This window comes from Accipiter gentilis, chromosome 11 (assembly GCF_929443795.1).
Source record: "Accipiter gentilis chromosome 11, bAccGen1.1, whole genome shotgun sequence".
NCBI classification, from domain to species: Eukaryota; Metazoa; Chordata; class Aves; order Accipitriformes; family Accipitridae; genus Astur; species Astur gentilis.
The window spans coordinates 2,831,386-2,851,323 of NC_064890.1; the positions used below are offsets into that span (position 1 = coordinate 2,831,386).

A 19,938-nucleotide genomic window follows, 5' to 3' on the forward strand; every position below is an offset into this window, starting at 1 on the left:
CCAAAAATAAAAAGTTTCACCAATCGTTTCATGTCGTTGCACCTGAATTTAGCCCAAGGGAATTCCGAATTCACCACAACCCCTGCCTGGTCTGTCCAGCCCAGGTCGTGACAAGGGTTTGGAACTAGATGATCTTTAAGATCCCTTCTAACCCAAACCATCCGATGATAAGACATGATGAGCGTGAAAACTGAGTCTCCAAATAAGAGCACGGTAGTCAAATATCTTATGTTGGGACCACATATAAGAACAACCAATAAAATTACACAGGAAGAGTGACTAAGTGTTACCCTTTTGGCTGTTATCACAAGGATCTAAAATTTTCTTCATTTTCCCTTCTCCAAACACACACACAGATTGCACACATCAGTGCTAAGCATCAAGTCAAAATACAAACCATTAGTGAGGATCAGTGAGAGAAATCATGGTCCTGCAAAACCAGACACACAAAAAGTTACTTCATAGGCTTTAATGTTTATTGTGTAGTTGCAAACCCTTCTTAAACTGTAGGAACAGACCTCCTCTAAAACATCCTAAGCACAAAAATTTACCCTAAGAACAAATTCCACTTTTTGTGCAGCACTGCAATGATAATGGACAGAATTAGACTCACAGCTGGATTCCCACCACCTTCTCATCAAGCCCTCAGCTGGATTTGTGCAAATGCAAAACAGTTAAAACAGGAAAACTCTGGTTCAGTGAGGAGATCATTTAATTTTTACTACAAATGATAGAGAAAAATCACCCAGCTGGTGTCAGATCCTCAGGTGAGGTTAATTGGGGGGGAGGGGGGGCAGATCTTTTATGTATTTGTTGAGCATCATGTTTGAAGGGGAAGCAACCGTGACGGCAGACAAAGAAAACCACAATGGCATTTTTAGAGCCACCTTTAAAATTGGACCCTAAAGGTCTGGCTCCTGCAGGTGTTTTGCAGGGCCAACTTCACAGGTCTCCACATGTTTTCACCTATGCAGAAATACTTGCTTTCTTGAAGAAACAAGAGCCAGAAGCAGTAGCTAGACTTGACCTTAGAAGCCACCAAACTGCTTGGATTTAGAAGTTAATTTTTTCTCTTAGAGCTGAGAACTATGCAACACTGAAGTATATTATCTGTTCAGCATAAGATTTACATATGCCATCAATAACAACGTTAATTGTCACCACCTCAGCTCATCTTTGTCGGATTTCTAAAAAGTATTCTCAGGAATTTTTCAGGAAAGAGCGCTCTTGGGTTTGCTCTGTACTGGGTGAGCACATTTTATAGTTCCAGGGAGAGCCTGGCAAAGCAGGAACCTTCATAAATACACTTCAGAGTACAGAAGGTTCAAGCAGAGAAATATAATTTAAAAGTGAATTTATTTCTCTGAACTGGCATGAAGGGAAAATGTTACTGGTGAACTGCCGTATCTACAATCCTCAGATGAATGTTACTGAAGGTTCTGTTTATTTTAAGTGCAGCAGGAACAGCTTTAATTTCCTTATAAAGATTCTACAGGACAAGGTAACATCTCCTTTGGGAAGTGAATGCAGAAAGGACTCAGAATTTTGGCATCTTTACTGAGATGGGTTGAATGAGTCAGTGCTTCATAATGACGTGCATTAATATGCATGGCCACTTTGTTTCATCAATAAAAAGCCAAATAGCTTAAATGACTAAAGGCAGAAACAGCTTTTGTTATGCATACACATAAGTTTTAAATTCTCTGGTAGCTCCGCAGTCCTGGAAAAGGCTACTTTTAAATAAAATTATATGGAAAAAATATACATAAGTACATTGTAAAATTGAAGCAAAACCATATGCATACCTTATGCTGATCAAATGTTTTCTATTATAATCTACATCTTTCCCAGTCTGAGGGACACTTGCCCAGCACTTCACTGAATGATACAGAGTGTAACGAGAAACCAGGTAAGAGATTTTCTGGTGTGTTGGGCATGAAGAGCAAGAACAGATCTGCACAAATGGGAATTTTTAAGGCATATTCTCAACTGACCTACACTGATTTACTAGAGTTGAGGATAAAGCCATCAGAGCCTTTGTTTTCAGGCATTTGAAGTGAAAGGAGCAATGCAATTTTATGTTCACAAACAACCTAGTTCCTAGAGACCACTGCTATGGTTCTTACCTGTTGCTTGTACCCTAGAACCTTCATTCAAATACGGTATGAAATAACTGTTTATCAGGGCATGTTAGGAGAACTGATTTTAAACACCATCAACATTGCACCAAGCAAATAAAATTACAACTTACTCATTTTTAGAAGTCTCAAATGAGTCACAAAATACTTATCTAGCTATGCTTTAGAAATGCTAGTATCACTTCTTGTTCTGCTATCACAAGTGATTAATAGCACATCTTTTTCTCTTCTTACACATGTAAACATTGCCGGGTATACTGAGGGGGGGGGGGGGGGGGGGGGGCGGGGGAGGGGGGGGAAATAACCTCATAACCTTTTTTGTTTGAAAACATAGACTCACTACTTGTATAAGAAGAAATGTGTGAATGGCCCAGGTAAGGAAATCCCAAACATCCCTATTCTAACTGAAGCTAATGCATTAAATAGGGATCCCATATCCTATTCTAAGTAAGAGATGGTGGAAAAGAGTCTTGGCCTCATCTCTGCCAAAAAATGAAATCAAACTAAGTATCTTGCACTTTGCTCCTTCCTTATAGGAGGGGCATCATTCACATGTTGGTTTAACTTTCAATCTTAACACACATCACTCATGCTTTGCAGAAGGTATCTTAGGGAAGTTTACAAACATCCCTGCCAGATGGATAACCCAGACTTAATATCAATTCATTTTGCAGAAGTTTTATAAAAATCTGGAATTTAGATTTGGTTCCAACTGCAGCAAGATAAGCAGTTATGTTACTTCAAAACTGAAGTTGGTTCTTTTTGGTTCTGCTCCTCAGAAGACTTCTGTAAACAACTGTGAGTCTACGTACAGGATGACACTGTTGATTTCCATAAAACCTTGTTATCATACACAGAGGTAATTGTGGTGGGCAAGACTGTAATGGACGATCACAGTCAGTTCCGTACAAGAACTATTTACTGAAAATCCATATATAGGTTTAGTATCTTCAGAAGTGACCTGGATGATGGGATCGAGTGTACCTAATGAAGTTTGCTGATGATACCAAACTCAGTGGGGAAGCAGACACTTGACAGACACCCTGCAGAAAGACCTGGACAGGCTGGACGAGTGGGCTAACAAGAACCTTATGAAGCTCAACAAAGACAAATATAAGGTCTTGCACCTGGGAAAACACGATCCAGGAGTGCAGCCCAGGCTGGGATCTACCCGGCTGGGCAGCAGCTCCGTGGAAAAGGACCTGGGGGTCCTGGTGGACAAGCAGCTCAGTGTGAGTGACCAGTGTGCTGCTGCGGCAAAGCAAGCCAACAGGATGCTGGGTTGCACCAACAAGGGCATCCCCAGCAGCGATAAAGGAGTCATTATCCCGCTCTACTCAGCGCTTGTCAGGCCACACCTGGAACACTGCGTTCAGTTTTCATCCCCGCTATACAAAGAAGCTGTGGACAGGCTGGAGAGGGTCCAGAGAAGGGCCACAAAGATGACCCAAGGACTGGGAAGCCTGCCCTATGAGGAAAGGCTGAGAGAACTGGCTTTGTTCAGCCTTGAGAAAAGAAGGCTTAGGGGAGACCTTATCACCATGTTCCAGTACTTACAGGTGGCTACAAAGAAGACGGAGACTCCCTTTTTACAAGGAGCCACGTGGAAAAGACGAGGGGTAATGGGTACAAGTTACTCCTGGGGAGATTCCAACTGGACACAAGAAGAAAATTTCTCACAATGAGAACAATCAGCCATTGGAATAATCTCCCCAGGGAAGCGGTGAATTCCCCAACATTGGACACTGAAGATTCAGCTGGACAGGGTGCTGGGCCATCTTGTTTTGACCGTGCTTTTGCCAAGAAAGGTTGGATCAGATGATCCTTGAGGTCCCTTCCAACCTGGTATTCTATGATTCTATGAAAATCTTCAAATGGACTCTGCTGAAGCAGAAGGGCAGTGCATAAATGGGAACACTAGGGTCAGTGCTCGCAAAGCCCTGGGCTCTGAAACAGAAGTATGCCTTGGGACTTTCCTTTACAGACAAAATTGCAGTAGTCCAGCATAAACACTAAAAACGCATTTATCTTTATAAACAGGTTTCCATTGGCTACAGCTAAGAAAAACACTTCTTGGTCAGCTTTGGATAATAACAAACCTCTTACCAATCTCAGCAGATGTGATGACAATTGGCTAGGATCTGTAAGTCTTCAAAGATGACAACTGTCAACAAAATTATTTTCAGAGCATATTTAAGGTTCATATCACACTAGCAAAAAAAAAAAAAACAACTAAGGAAGACACTAAAGATACTGAAAGAAGGATAGGATTTGTATTCTTCAATAGGTGCATCTCCTGCTGTCTATTCCCCATCATAAGGCGTGATGGGAGATCCCTATCACCTGCATAACTTCAGACTTTTCTTTTTTTTTCTTACTATACAGAGAACTATTATTTTAGGTGGAGAGACTATACAACTAACACACTGAAAAAAGAAGTAGGTTAACATTTACAGTGGTGAGACTGGGATTCAGTTTTTTGTGGTTTATTTCCTCAGCTCCCCAAAAGCACGTGATCTTTAGCAAGAAACTGAACTTCTCACTGATCACAGGGACATAACCGGAATTCTTAAGTTTTTTTCCCCAGAATTTTCATACCGTTCTTCTCTTCCAGGTTTCCACGACGAAGCTGCAGTTTCCAGCTCCGAAAGTTTGCATTGGCATGTCACAAGTGACTCCTCACAAACCTCCACTATGTAGAAATATAGCCTCAGGCTGTGACAGACTAGCCAACCCTACAGGAGCAGGGCTAAATAACAAAAACCCCTACAAGACTGAAAGATAAGAATGATCAAAGGAAAGAGTCTAGGAGACAAGCATGACAAGAAAAAACAGAAACAAGCAGACAAAAGAATTAATAAGGATGAGAAGGAAAGATTCTCTGCATTGAGGAATACTGAAACAGTCAATTTTTGAAAGGAAGCGGGGGGGAAGATATGTAGGTCACTTCTGTATTATTCATTTTATTCATTTGTTAAACAAGGACAACCCCACTTATTAATCTACTGAAACAATACAAGGATTAATTCCCCATCTGTGCAATACTGTCAAAGCCTCATACAAAAGCACCAATGAAACTGTTTTGCTCAGTGTTTGTTGTAGTAACAGGTATACAAGGATCACCACCAGATTATTCCTGTGTATAGATAGACCTTTAGTCAAAGTTACAAAGTTCCCACAAGGAAAAGCTTTGACCTTTTGACTCCCACACAGCAAAAAACACTTCTGCAATAACTACACATACCTGCCTGCCTACATTAAATTACGTAGAAGAGACCTGTACGCAAACTGAACTGACCGCAAATCTCTCTTCTGCTTAAGATAACAATAACATGATCAAGATCATAAGAGGCACAGAAAACTAAGTGTATTTAATTGAAGTTGATGGGCAGGGAGGAGAGGGGAAGGATGATTTGCCAAAACAAAAATGCAGATATGGCCAAGTCCTGTCCCTGGACATACTGCTCACTCATTTCATGACACTGCACAAATCACTTCCTAACTTTTTGTCTCAGGACCTCCCATCAGCAACCAACCATGAAGAAGGGATGATATGCCTACTACTACTGCTGTAAAATCAGCTGAAGATCTACAAATTACTTCTGCAAGGAATGCACATGACTTAAATACTCACTGCTGGAGCTTCCAGGAGTACTGAACTGGGAAGTTTCAAGGAACTTTCGAGGTGTAGATAAGTTAGTAACATCCATAAGAGGTACAGGAGAGGCATCTTTCACAAGTGAACTGTGTGAAAGGAGACAATTAAAGCAAACAGTTTACTATTATTTACAAAATTAGTTCACAACAAATTATCCATTTATTTCTTAAATTTGTAAGCCTAAGCAATAGATATACATAACACACAGTTTTGATACAAGAGGTTTACAAAACGTAACTTAAAGCAGAAGTCCGCATATGAATACGAGTGGATGTCTATATATACACATTTGACTGAAAAGGGAAAAAGCAAAAAAACGCAATGATGAGGGAATGCTGCCATGTCAAAGACAAAATTTGGTATCCCAAGGCCTCTGTGAATTTAATAGCACTCTAGACTTGTCTGACTGGTCACAACAACACGATCAGGACACAGGCTCACTGGAGCTTGCCATGGCGCATGATTTATTTCCTGGCAGACACGTTCACCTCCAGTACAATTAACTACTGCTACCATGATGATAAATTAACATGGAATTCTTAAGATCTTTCTGGAAAACTACATATTGAGGAGAAGAGATGCTCCCATCTCCATGGCTTCTGTCAACTACTTAATCATTCAAGCTTTTCTAGTTCCCACTAGAAACCTCCACTCTTTTGCCTCCCCTTCAAATTCCTGTTCTGTGCACACCGACATGCATCCCTCTCTAAACGAACCTCCTCAGAAAGGAAAGACTTTCTGCTTGGTCATTTTCATAATAAATTCACATAGTATTATTTGCCAGAAATTTGTCATGCTGCCCCAGCTGCATAATGAAAGGCGTGAAGCTGCATGTGGCAGGGGAACACAAGCAAGAAATAATTTTAAGAGAAAGAAGTGGAGAATGCTCCTATAATAGGGTTCAGTATGTTCCCTTAGATATCAAAATACTTATAGAAACCTGCAAAGACAAAGGCTAAGCTTACTATCCTGCATAAGAACCACCTATACTCCCTATACACCTACAATACCATACTTACAGGGATTAGCTGTGCATTCCAGCTTAGCAGTGTTAGACAGAACACACTTAAAACCAATACAAGAAATAATTACAAACTTTACTGCATCCTGGTCAACAGCCAGTCTAGGGCAACATGCTAAAACAAAGCAACAAGACTGTCTGTAATGCAAGAATTCATGTTACCAAGTATCAATGATGTGCAACAGGGAATGTGAAAAAAAAGATGGAAAAGAAGAAAAAGGATACCTGTAGCAGTTGTACAAAACTGCAGTTAATTAGCAGTCGCATAGTCTGGGTATGCCAAAGCTTTGTGTCTGTTTTTAATTAATAAGATGAGTAAGGAAGAGACTGATGACTTGCTAGCAACCCTCCTTCCTAGAAATTTCAACTTCAGTCAATCCTTTATTTCATAAATTCATTTAATGTAACTTACTATCTCTCCTCTTATTTTTGGTAAGCATTTTTTATTCCTTCTCATAACAGAATACTAATTTATCTTTTCTCTACATCTTTATCATATGCTGGCTCCCTTTCTGCTCCCAGCCCCTGTTTATGACCTCTCCTACTCTACAAAAGTCATCTTCCAATACTGTGTGCCTCTTTTCTAGCCACTATCTTCCTTCCTTCCCTCCCAACAACTCTACTGCCCTGAAACTTCAAATTCGCAAAATCAGGAAAAAATAGTTAGGCACCTACACTTAAGCTGAGTTTCCACTGATCTGAGGCACCAACCAGGTAATACGTTTCAACATCTTTGAAACACCATAGAAACACAACAAGAGCCATGACACTCCTCAGGCACTTCATAAGGTTACGAGACAGAGGGTGCAATATTGGTTAGCTGGAAGTCTTTTAAACCTTGGGACATTTGCTAGAAAAGATGACCAGTCTTTCCCTGTGTTCTTCCCTTTGCCTGACCTGAGGCTCATGATCATGACATTTGTAGGAAAGGTATATGCATCAGACAAGGAAAAGAATGCTAAAAGGAACTGACCTCATCGTTATTCTGTGGGAAGCGGCACAAAACCAACAGAATCACTAAGCAAAAGTGAAAAAACGAGAACAGACTGTTCACAGGCTTCAAGGTACATCAACATATTTGGAGTTTTTCTGCTCTCCACAGCCATGAACCTGAGAAATTTGCTTGCCAAAAATGAAAGGTTGAGGTCTAAGTCGATGGCACGCTCCCAAGAAAGTTTCTCCTTATGAAAGGGAGAACGTAGTCCTCTTCCCCCCCAGACCTGTTGCCTTCAGTTAGCATCACACCAAACCCACCTTATTCTCCCTTTCTCCTTGTTGCGTTGTCCTACTCGGTTAGTTGATTTGATGTAAAGATGACGGTGTAATTCATCTATCAGGACTAAGTGCATGTTCATCTTCTTACTGTGGAGCTCCAGTCTCAGATCACTCAATCCCTCCACCTGAAGAAGGGGACCCTCCAAGGAGTCTACCGCTGACACCTGGAAGGAGAACACATGTGACAACTTTTAAAGGCCAATTCATTTATCTCTCAGGACTTTTCTCTTTGATTTGGGGAGTGTCTGAATACCGTGATGATTCTATCCATACACTTTTAAAGCAGAAAACATTTAAGTAGTATTTCTTTACTTCTATTCCTAAAAGAAAATTCAACATATAAAAAGGGTCTAATATGTGAACAACTCAGATTTAATGAGCTGTCATCAAATATTTTGAGCATATGTATAAAACAAGTTAGTTAAAACACAGCCTGTTAAATAAAAATCAAAGCACAGTTTATCACAAAATAAGAAGATTATCAAGTAGAAAAGTATTAGAAAAAGATACTGACAATGACGTTTGATTGTCTTCATTTTTTTTCATTACAGAAACACCAAGAAAACATTATTCCCAATTCTACAAATGGGGAGAAAATGGCTTAAACTTTATTTGCTTAAAGTGATGTCATGACATAGCTGAAAAAGCTTAGAAGGCCTCATCTCTAGTCTACATAGCTGCTATGTCATGTAACTACACAATTTAAATAAACATAGCCATCAGCTTTATGAAAACTATTGCTAGTTCAAAGGTACTTTTGAACTTTAAAGAGCGTGGGGTCTTTTTAATGCTCAATTATTAAGGCTCAAATTAAGCAAAATAACTTTATACAAGCAACAGACTAACAGCCAAGGATCTTGACATACAGCAACGTAAACAGGCCATAGATAACATTTCTCTAGCAATGCACTTCAACAGTGACCAGCTGACATCCCGTGGGTACTAGACTAAGGAATCTAATTTACATTTGTATCCTAAAAACAAACGTGGACAAAAGCCACCAGGAATGACAAATCAGTGCACAAAAGCAACACTGTCAAATTGCATCTCTCCCAGATTATTTGTTTTTCAGAGCACTTACACAGTTACAAAAAAAAAAAAGTCATCCCTCTGCAGTTTCCAAAATCTCAGTGCTGATTTTGTAAGAAACTACAAATAACATGTTCTGCATTCCCTAATAACTGAAGATACTATTAGTGAAATAAGACATTTGCTTGCACTTCAGGATTTAAGTTTATAGCAAAACCTGTCAGGTAAACATTAAAAATGAAAAGCAAGTAGATACAGTAAGTAGACAGCCAAACTAAGGTCTGGTCCCTTAATACCAGTAAATATTAATTATACTGAAAAAACATCTATCAACACTGTATTACACTGCTTGCCTCCAAGTCAAGATTGACCCTGAAATAGCTTTGGGGCAGTTAGGCTTTTTAAATTAAGAGCAGTTTCTAAGAAGAAGATGCACTTTTTCCTGACTCCTGAAAAATTTTGCCAAGAAATCCCTAACTATGAAATTCTCTTGTCTACATGGATGATGAGAGCATGGACTTGCTGCCAGTCTTCAGGCTAGAGCTCAGTCTTCAGAAAGAAGTCACAGCATTAATCACAGAGGACTGAAAGGGCCCCTCCTAAGCCCACCAATGCTGCAACTTCAACAGCATTTAAGGGTTTCCTAGCACTTGACACAAAAAACACTATCCATCCTCTTTCTTCCCAGTATCTATTTGTGAACAGTAATGCAAGTTTGGCCATAACACATCAGAAAACCACACCACAGATGAAGCAAAAAAACCCCAAATTTACTTCTTCCCAAAAAGCTCACATGCCACTGTAAATACAAATAGAGAAGGCTCAACAGGCATGCAGACACAGTTTAGAAACCTTTGGCAGAAGTGTAAGTGCTAATTTTTTTCTTCTTCCTTTGGCAGGTAGAGATGCACCCCAAATTTCCCAATTCCAAAGGCGCTTTAACCCCCCCAGTCACATCAGGGGAGTTAGAGTCATTCATCACTGCCCTGAAAGCTGTCAGCAATTTCAGCAAAGCAAGAACAAGATCAGGAACAACATTTGTCAAACTGAGAAGCTGAGAGATGAAAATGCAGTGAGAGAAGAACTGAAAGCAAGCAGAAAAATGACATTAAAGAGGTTCCAAGACATCCAGGAAAAGTATTATCTGAAACACAAGCAGCAAAAATTCAAAGCTTTCTGCTCAGACTATTTGGCTCTATTTTTATCTTCCCAGTTCCTAAAGAGTTAGTAATTCTCAAAACTAATTAAGACCAATGTACAGCTTTCAAGCACATGTTCTAAGAAGCAAATGGAACATTCAATTGTTTATTGCACTTAAAAAAAACCCAACAAAACAAAACAACAAAAAAACCCAAAAACCCCATATTGTTATGCACTGAAATTCCTCTTTCTAGAAAAAGCTGTTTGATTTGGTTTTTTTTTTTTATTTGGTGGGGTTTGTCAGGTGGTTTTTTTAATGGCCTTTCTGACACTTCATATTTGCAGTCAGACAAGCTGGAAACTCTGTCCTTCATAAATGCCACTTTCACAGTAATTGAACTCTACAGGTAAATAACACAGGCGAGTTTCAGTGTTATGCACACTCAGAGCCCATTAACTTCAGGCAGCCCCACTCCAGTAAAACCTCACTTACCATGAATTATCTAGACAGAGCGCAAGAGAAAGTCATAGAATCACAGAATGGTTTGGGTTGGAAGGGACCTTAAAGATCACCCCGTTCCAACCCCCCTGCCATGGGCAGGGACACCTTCCACTAGACCAGGTTGCTCCAAGCCCCATCCAACCTGGCCTTGAACACTGCCGGGGAGGGGGCAGCCACAACCTCTCTGGGCAACCTGGGCCAGTGCCTCAGCACCCTCACAGTGAAGAACTTCTTCCTTACATCTAACCTACATCTGCCCTCTTCCAGTTTAAAGCCATTAGCCCTTTTCCTGTTACTACAGGCTCTCTTAAAAATTCTCTCTCCGTCTTTCTTATAAGCCCCCTTTATATATTGAAAACCTGCAATAAGGTCTCCCCAGAGCCTTCTCTTCTCCAGGCTGAACAACCCCAACTCTCTCAGCCTGTCCTCATCGGAGAGGTGCTCCAGCCCTCTGATCACCTTCGTGGCCTCCTCTCGACTCGCTCCAACAGGTCCATGGCCTCCTGATGTTGGGGACCCCAGAGCTGGACACCATACTGCAGGTGGGTCTCACCAGAGCGGAGCACAGGGGCAGAATCCCCTCCCTCGACCTGCTGGTCACGCTGCTTATGATGCAGCCCGGGATACAACTGGCTTTCTGGGCTGCGAGCGCACATTGCTGGGTCATACTCTGGTTTTCATCCACTAATACCCCTAATACCCCCAAGTTCTTCTCCTCAGGGCTGCTCTCAATCCATTCTCTGCCCAGCCTGTATTTGTGCTCGGGATTGCCCCAACCCATGTGCAGGACCTTGCACTTGGCCTTGTTGAACTTCACGAGGTTCGCATGGCCCCACCTCTCAAGCCTGTCCAGGTCCCTCTGGATGACATCCCTTCCCTCCAGCGTGTCGACCGCACCACACAGCTTGGTGTGGTTGGCAAACCTGCTGAGGGTGCGCTCAATCCCACCGTCCCTGTCGCCAACAAACAGGTTACACAGCGCCGGTCCAAATACTGACCCCTGAGGAACCCCACTCGTCACTGCTCTCCACTCGCAACATTGAGCCATTGACCGCAACTCTTTGAGTGCGACCACCCGGCCAACTCCTCATCCACCGAGCGGTCCATCCATCAAATCCACGTGTCTCCAATTTAGAGACAAGGATGTTGTGCGGGACAGTGTCACTTTGCATAAGTCCAGGTAGATGATGTCAGCTGCTCTTCCCTTATCTATCAACGCTGTAAACCCTGTCATAGAAGGCCACCAAATTTGTGAGGCACAATTTGCCCTTAGTGAAGCCATGTTGGCTTTCACTAGTCACCTCCTTATTTTCCACGTACCCTAGCATAGTTTCGAGGAGGATCTGCTCCGTGATCTTGCTGGGCACAGAGTGACTGACTGGGCTGTAGTTCCCTGGGTCTTCCTTTTTCTCTTCTTAAAAATGGGGTTTATGTTTCCCCTTTTCCAGCTTTAATGTTCAGAACAGTTTGGGTCTGGAATGTAGCCAGGGGCTCAATTCAAGTTCATGGAAGTCAAGGTAAAGTTTCAAATTGGTTTAGGTGGCAACAAGTATAAACATTCTGTTTAAAACAAAGAAAAGAAACCAACCATTTTTCCCTTCTGTAGTTTTACTTGCAGAAAGATGATTTAAGTCCTGGCAACTAGCTAGCTATAAAGCATCACCCCAGATTATATTTCAGAATACAAAAATATGAGATTAAACCACTCGTCTAATTTGTGTGCTGGATAACCTACCACAGAACAGTAGCATAAGCAACTAAAATGAAGCAGAGATGTCTATGAAGAATGCACAAAATTAAAACTACACTACAAATAGATCTAACAATGGAACTGTTATGAGAAAAATGTTGACAAGCTTGTTTTTCACCCTACTATTCTGGAAAAAATCAGTTCTTAAAACTCATTTTCAGCAAATAACCACACTGTCATCACAAAGGCTTTGTTCTCCAGAGGCAGGGAGATTAAGAGTTACAAGAGATGGATGGAAAAGAAAGGGAAGCAGAAAGTGAATAGGAAGAGCAGTAATAATGACAACAGCTCTGCTAACTACTTGGAAACAAAAGCAGAAGTAGTTTACAATTGGCTTTAAATAAAGTCCAAGTATCCATCTGGGCCATGTTAATAATATGGTCAAGTATCTCAAGAAACAGTAAGGTTAGAAAGGGACTGGAAAATCACCACGGTGGGTCAGCCGAGAGCACAGCCAATGCCTCGTGCAGCCAAGAAAAATAAGGTGAGCACTGAGAGCAAGACTAGAAAGAAGACTCTTTTCATTTAATTCATAAGGGGACTAGATCTAACATTGGCAAAGTTTAAATCAAGACCAGAATTTTATGCCCCCACTCAGCTAGTAACACACCATCACTTGTATTATGCAAGAGACCCAAATGTATGATAAAAATACTTTCCGCTTTGAAGATCAAAGAATTATTTACTGTTGTATCATCAACTCATCACTCAACTTGGGCATACCATTTCAACTAGTTGTTCTTAACCTTTTCTCATTTCAAACCCTGATATGCAAAAGGAGCTAGATGAGTGGGAGACAGGCTGCACAAAGCAGTAACAGGTCAGAGTACAACACAAATACTGCTCTGCAAAAAAAGTATTGCTGTTCTTGAAGTTAGTAGCGACTCCTCCAGTTAGAGATCCTTAATTTAGAAGAAAAACCCTTATTTTTGGTTTCTATTTTTTATTGTGGATGCTGCTCCTCTGCTTACAGTATGAAGAACTAATCAAGAAAAAGGTGCATTCTAAAAAGAAACCTAAGTGTTGGGGGTTGAGTGTATTTATATTGCTAGCATCATTCCTAGACATAAAAAGTTTTTCACATTTTAAAAGGCAACTGTCTCCCTCTGTCTTGAATACTAAACTTCAAAAAAATAGGGATTTTGTATTTAAATTGTAGCTATTATTTTTCCACTCATTTTTTACAGATTTATCTGGAGTCCTCAGACAGCAGACAGAAGCCCTTCACTTCTAATAATTGGTATCACTTTTTAGGATTTTAATTTTATTACTTTGAACAATTAGTAGAAAAACCTTACAAGCTACAACATTTCCACATTGGTTTTAGTATTTTCAGTACATTATAGCAACTTTTGGATTTTTTTCAGTTCACCAGCAGCGTTTTGAATGCTCACTTCAAAAGAAGCAGCACTGGGAAATTAAACAACTCTACATTCTGTTGTCTATTGCTAGAATAACACAACTTCTCTGGTTGCTATCTTCTACCACATTCATCTCTGCTTTACAGAACTTGTTGTACATTAAAATTAAAAGGCATTTGAGCCATCTCATATGGCACCTGCCATTAAGGGTAACGGTGAGGCCAAAGGCTATCCACACCTACCAAAGAATGATCTCAAATGCAAACTGCACAATGCCCATATACTAGGATGAGAAATAATTGTAGCAGCTCAGCAGCACACTGTGGTCACTGAGTAAACACTGATGTCTAAGGGCAGCAAGCACAGACTTCAACATTTTATGTCAGAGCAAGTCAAAGAATTCTGAAAGTCTGGAATCAGCATTCACAGCATTGCTAGAATAATACACTGATCCAACTTGGAAGGGACCTCCAGGTTTCTAGTCCAAACCCCTGCTCAAAGTAGGGCTAACTTCAACGTTAGATCAGGCTGCTCAGGGCCTCCAGTCAAACTTTGAAAATCTGCAAACATGGAGATTCGCTGTCTCTCTGGTCTCTTGCTCCTGGTGTTTAACAACTCACGGGGAAGAATTTTCTCCTTTTGTCCAGCCAGCGTCTTCCACAGAAACCGGTGATGGTTGCCTCTCATTCATTCACTGTGCACTTCGGAGAGGAGTCTGGCTCCATTTTTCCCTCTAACTCTTTTAGATGGTCACAGGCAGCAAAAAAACCACTCTTTCCTGCAGGCTGAACAAACCCAATTACTGCAGCATCTTCTTCTATGTTGTGTGCTTCTAAAGCCCCACCACCCTGGGCGCTCTCCACTGGACTCGCTCCCGTACGTTTCCTTTCCCATACAAGAACAGGTATGTACCTTTCTTGTAGAGGGGCCCCCAAAACTCCGTGTGCTACTCCAGATGCAGCCTCACAAGTGCACAGTCACTTGCCTTGACCTGCTGGCTATGATCCTGCAAATATAGGAGTGGGGACATCCAAATAACGGGACACAGTGTGATTCAAAACAACACAGTGTTATCAAAAAGTCCGAGGGAACCCAACCTTGTTTTTCCTGTCATTACCACCCTGTGCATACGCTGAACTGAGGGTGCAATTAATACACTGCCACTGCTTTTTGCTCCTTTTCCTTGCTCTGGTAGGTGTGTTGGATAATGAAGATTAAAGATGCTATGAAACATGAAAGGGTATCGCATTTAATTAGATTTTCTCCCCTTTCTCTTCTCCCTTCAGCTTCGACTGTATTTCCCAAGTAGTTACCTGGGTTTTAACACTCCTATTACCTACTGTGTGCTATTCATACTTACAAAAGGACTAATGTGTATAGAGGGGAAGAGTTAACACTACAAGACTCTGGTTAAGACTGATAATGGAATAGCAGCCTTTTTCAGAGAACCTGAAAATTACATGTACAGAAGAGAACTACAAGTGGTTCACGGGTCCAGAAAAAGCACCTGAGGGTCCTTCAAGCCTCTTTCTTACACCCACCTGACTTAGCTAACTGGAAATAAGTGATTTTTTTTTATTTTTTTTTTTCTGAGGGTGGGAGGTTAGAGGTAGATAATGGCATTGTGTTTGAGTACCTGGACACAAAGATAATTATAAGTAAGAGAACTCCCCAACATTTTTTCTTTTGGCAGGGGTTGGGGTGCAGAGACAAGCTACAGCAAGAGAAAACAGCTGGATGGTGAATCAACAGACAAAAATTATGTTATTCTTCTTTAAAAAAGCTGACTTACCATGAGCAAATAGTACCAAAAGAAATGGTAGGTAATCCCCACCACCATGTCTTTTTACTCTCTCTTTTTTTTTTTTTCCTAAATCCCTGAAAGAAGTCTATCTCTCCCATTGAAAGCCACACTTAAATAAATACAGAAAAACTGTATTTAGTCAAATAATAATTAAAATATCAGTCTGGATTAAAATAGAATTTGGCTTAGATAATCTGATGGTTATTTCTGGTGTTAAAGTCTACTTATCTATATCTACTTATTATTACCTAGAGTAGTAAGTAGTGACCCTTTAGAAAATAAGGATCAATTAAATAAGCCTGAAAAAAGAGCTCTGCTTTGTATGAGCTAAAAATTGCAAGTTTATAGAAAATAACTGTGGCACCAGAACCACTATGCAGCTTGTTTAAAGGTCACAGTCAGTTTATAGAAGGGCTTAATTGCCTTAAAAAGAAAATGTAGCTAAACATTTGCCTATCATAACATCCAATCTGGAAGGTTTTAATTTAGTGTTTTACAACAAACTAGAACCTAAGTACTAGCAAGATATTTGTTGAAATTCTTCTTTCTTTACTTACTTTGGCCAAAGTTTTCCAATCTGCTTGCAGTTAAACCTCCATAGTCCCTCAAAAGGGTTTTCAGCAGTATTTTAGCTTTCCAAAAAGCCTTGTAAAATAGATGTCAAAAGCAAAAAGAGGATTTTTTTTTTTAAATTCTAGACCTCCACAATCCTTGAAGTCTATGAGCGGTAAAAAAAAAAAAAAAAAAGCAAGCCACCAACTAGGTGCTTCTTTAGGGCAAAGAAACAGAATAATGGTTGTTCAAACTAGAAAACCACATGCTTTCCGGCTGGGATACCAGCCTATTCTGAGTTCAGACAACAGATAGGAAAACATGAGCAAACATCTGAGAAAGGTTAAAAGAAAATAATGTGGTAGGTCACAATTTGAAGAGAAAAAAAAAAGTCAACCCATACACAAACCCAGTATGACAGAAGGAAAAAAGCTGAACCCTCTGAATAAAACAGCAAATAAACAGCAGCAACCCAGAAGGTTTCAGCTGCCTTGCTGCATGAATAAAGACAATGCTGACATTTAAAAGAAGGAGAATTGATCTACTGCTTTTACAAGGAACTTGCTTTCAAAAGGTACAGGAAAAGAAAATGACTAAAATATGGCTTATATGTGTGTAGCCAGATCTAAACAAGTTCACTGAATTCAATTTGCACCTGACTTGTGTGAGATAAGGATCTAACCTGAAAAGTTTGCTTAAGAAATAGGAAGGTACTCACACTCCGGCTGTTAGGACTTTGCACCAGGCAAAAAAGAAGAATATCTACAACTTATGGTCTCTATTCAAAGAATTTAACGTGATAAATTCAAGACCAGATGATGCATTAGAGAACTGATCCTCCAACCTTCTAGCACTGCAAATACATCTAAGGGATGCTAAATTACACGACAAGGAATTTTCCAGTGGGTTGTTTCGGTTTGGGGTGGCATGTGGCACCCTGTTCCAACAAATTTAAAGAAACCAGCAACTGCAAGCGGCTGGAGACACACTCTTGGAGGGGACCACTCTGAGGGACTGTGGCATGGGGGTAACCCACACTGGAGCGGGGACAGCCTCAAAAGAACTGCAGTTTGGGGGTAATCCACCTTGGAGCAGGCATTCTAAGGAAAAGGATAGCAGAGGAAAACCTGAAGAACCAAAGTCCTGCAGAGGAAGCCAGTAAGAAGCAGAGTAGCAGAAAGAAACCCTTACAGATGACACCGACTTTCTGTGCCACCCATTCTCAGCAGAGGAAGTCCAACAGATTGAGCATACGCCATCGAAAAAATAAGTTGAGAAGAGGAGGGGAGTGAAGGTATTGGACTTAAATTGCACCTGGAGAAGAGTGAGAAAACATGTTTATTTAAGTGTTTTCTGAGGTGTTCTTTTTTTTCCCACCTCAAAACCGAAATCTCTGATCAGAATTTTGTGTTAACTAGCAATAAATTAAGCAAGAGTTCCCAACGTCAAGGCTGTTTTGCCTGCAAAATTCCCGCATTTTCCATGGATGATGGACAGAATCACAGTATCACAGAATGGTTCAGGCTGCCAGGGACCTCTGGAGGTCATCTGGTCCAACCTGCTTCCTCAAGCCGGGGGCACTCAGAGCCAGTCGCCCACGACCGTATCCAGATGGCTTTTGAGTATCTCCAAGGATGGAGATGCCACAACCACCCTGGACAACCTGTGCCAGTGCTCAGTCACCCTCCCAGTTAAACAGTGGTTCCTGATGTTCAGAGGGAATCTCCTGTGGGTCAGTTTGTACCCATTGCCTCCTGTCCTGCCTGTCACTGGGCACCGCTGAACAGAGCCTGGCTCTGTCCTTTTGCATCTTCCTTTCAGCTATTTATACACATTGATAAGACCCCTCTTGAGCCTTCTCCTCTCCAGGCTGAACAGTCCCAGCTCCCTCAGCTTTTTGTTGTAGGACGGATGTTCCAGTCCCTTCATCATCCTTGTGGAAGGGGCTAACATCCAGAAAGCAGAAGGCTGTTGAGTACTTTGAGCTTCCACTGCTGAAAACACATAATGAGTAACTGATTAAGCCTGCTTTTAAACCGCATTTATATTTTTTAATTAGACGCTTGACGTAAGTCTTATCAAGTAAGCCTGTATTTCATCTGTAAATTTGTTTACTATTTTGGTTGCAATGTGAATCAAGATGAAGCTGAAAAGTTCTGCCTTTGAGAGTGGGACATCCAAATAATGGGACACATGGAAAACTGGCACTCAGGCTGCACTTAAACCCAAATATTGGGAATTGTCTGCTACCAAACAGCCACAGGCCAGCATACAGCATAGTGTGAATTGGTATCAAGACAAACCGGTGAATGTGAGCGAGCTAAGATGACCCTGAACTTAAAGAACACCCAGATGGTCCCAAAGCAGGGAGCCTTTAGCTAAAAAGCATGGAAAATATGAAAAGCACACAGATCAAAGATAGCTATTCCTGACTGTCTCCTTCCCCTTAAAAAAAAGGAAAATGAGGAAAGGTACACAGGATGTGAAAATTAATGAGTAGCTGTAAAACACTGATGATGAACAGTACTGCGTGTTGATTAACACACTGAAAATTAAGACGATGGAAGAAATTGCTACCAATTTTGTTCACCTTTAAACAGTCTTGTAAGAATTAACAAGCTAAAAGCAAACAAAGAGCTATAAAAGACTGAGAACTAAAAAAGACGATTCCTTTGCAATATTTTGGAAATAGCTGAGGTCACTCTCCTACTTGAAATAAAACGATTTGCAGACCAAATGATGCAAAAGGATTAGAAGTTTGAAAGATTAGCTTGAAAGATTCTGAGCTACACACACACACACAGAAGTGCTCAGGTTGCAAGAAAGGAGCTCATCCTGAGATAAGTAGTCAGTGTAAGCTTATTTGATGGGGGACGGACAGGGAAAATGTACATATGGGAACAGGTTAAAAGGGTTACTTTTTGTTTGTGGCATTTGTTTTCTCTTAAACATAACACCTTATATTAAGATTCCACCAGCACAGTCATCAACATTACTGAAATGCGGCCACTTCAACAAAAGGAGGCAACAAGCAGCCGGCATATGGCAGAGTGCCGAACAGTAAGAAAGTATATATAAAGGCTAAGGAGTAACACAATTCTTTTTTAATGCCTTAGCAGAGCAGAAGAGTGTTTTCCAGAGAATCAAATTCCAGCAAGCTGAACTCCACAATTTTGCTTTCTAAATCAATCATCCCATCTAGTCTTACCTTTGTTTGGGTTTTTTTTTTCCCCCTAAAAGGAAATTTCAATGTTATCAGTTACAAGTATGGAGGAGGTCTATTAGATGACACAGCTGTTTCCCTACCCCTACAGTACTGCCTTAATTAAGTTATATTTTACAAAAGTTACTTTTCTATCTCTTGCTGATAAGACTACTGCTCCCACTTTATGAAAACGTCAAAACAAACCTGTTTTAAACACATTAACACAAAGCGCAAATGTCCTTCAGTTTTCTTAAGTGTTTAAATGGCAAGGACCCAGTCTAACTTACTGTTTTCCTCTACAAACTTTAAAATATTTATAAAATTATGTTCCTCACTTGCTGTCCTTTACTCCAGCTACATAAATTTAATTCTTTCAAATTTGCCTTAGTCCTGTCACTCATCAATCATTCTACTTCCTCCTCCACTCGCTGTAATTCATCAATGTCTTCCTAGTAATAAAGTGCTGAAACCAAAAGCAGTGCTAAAGGAACAGAGTGGTTAAA

General features: G+C 40.6%; 1 protein-coding gene across 1 annotated transcript in view; it reads right to left on the reverse strand.

The window, feature by feature from the left end:
* EXOC4 (exocyst complex component 4) overlaps positions 1-19,938 on the reverse strand; it is a 408,882-nt gene that overhangs the window by 354,674 nt on the left and 34,270 nt on the right. The window contains exons 4-5 of the mRNA XM_049813739.1: positions 8,072-8,256; positions 5,773-5,882 (exon numbers count right to left, since the gene is read on the reverse strand). Of these exons, the coding sequence (XP_049669696.1) occupies positions 5,773-5,882; positions 8,072-8,256 (295 nt within the window). The remainder of the gene's footprint in view (positions 1-5,772; positions 5,883-8,071; positions 8,257-19,938) is intronic.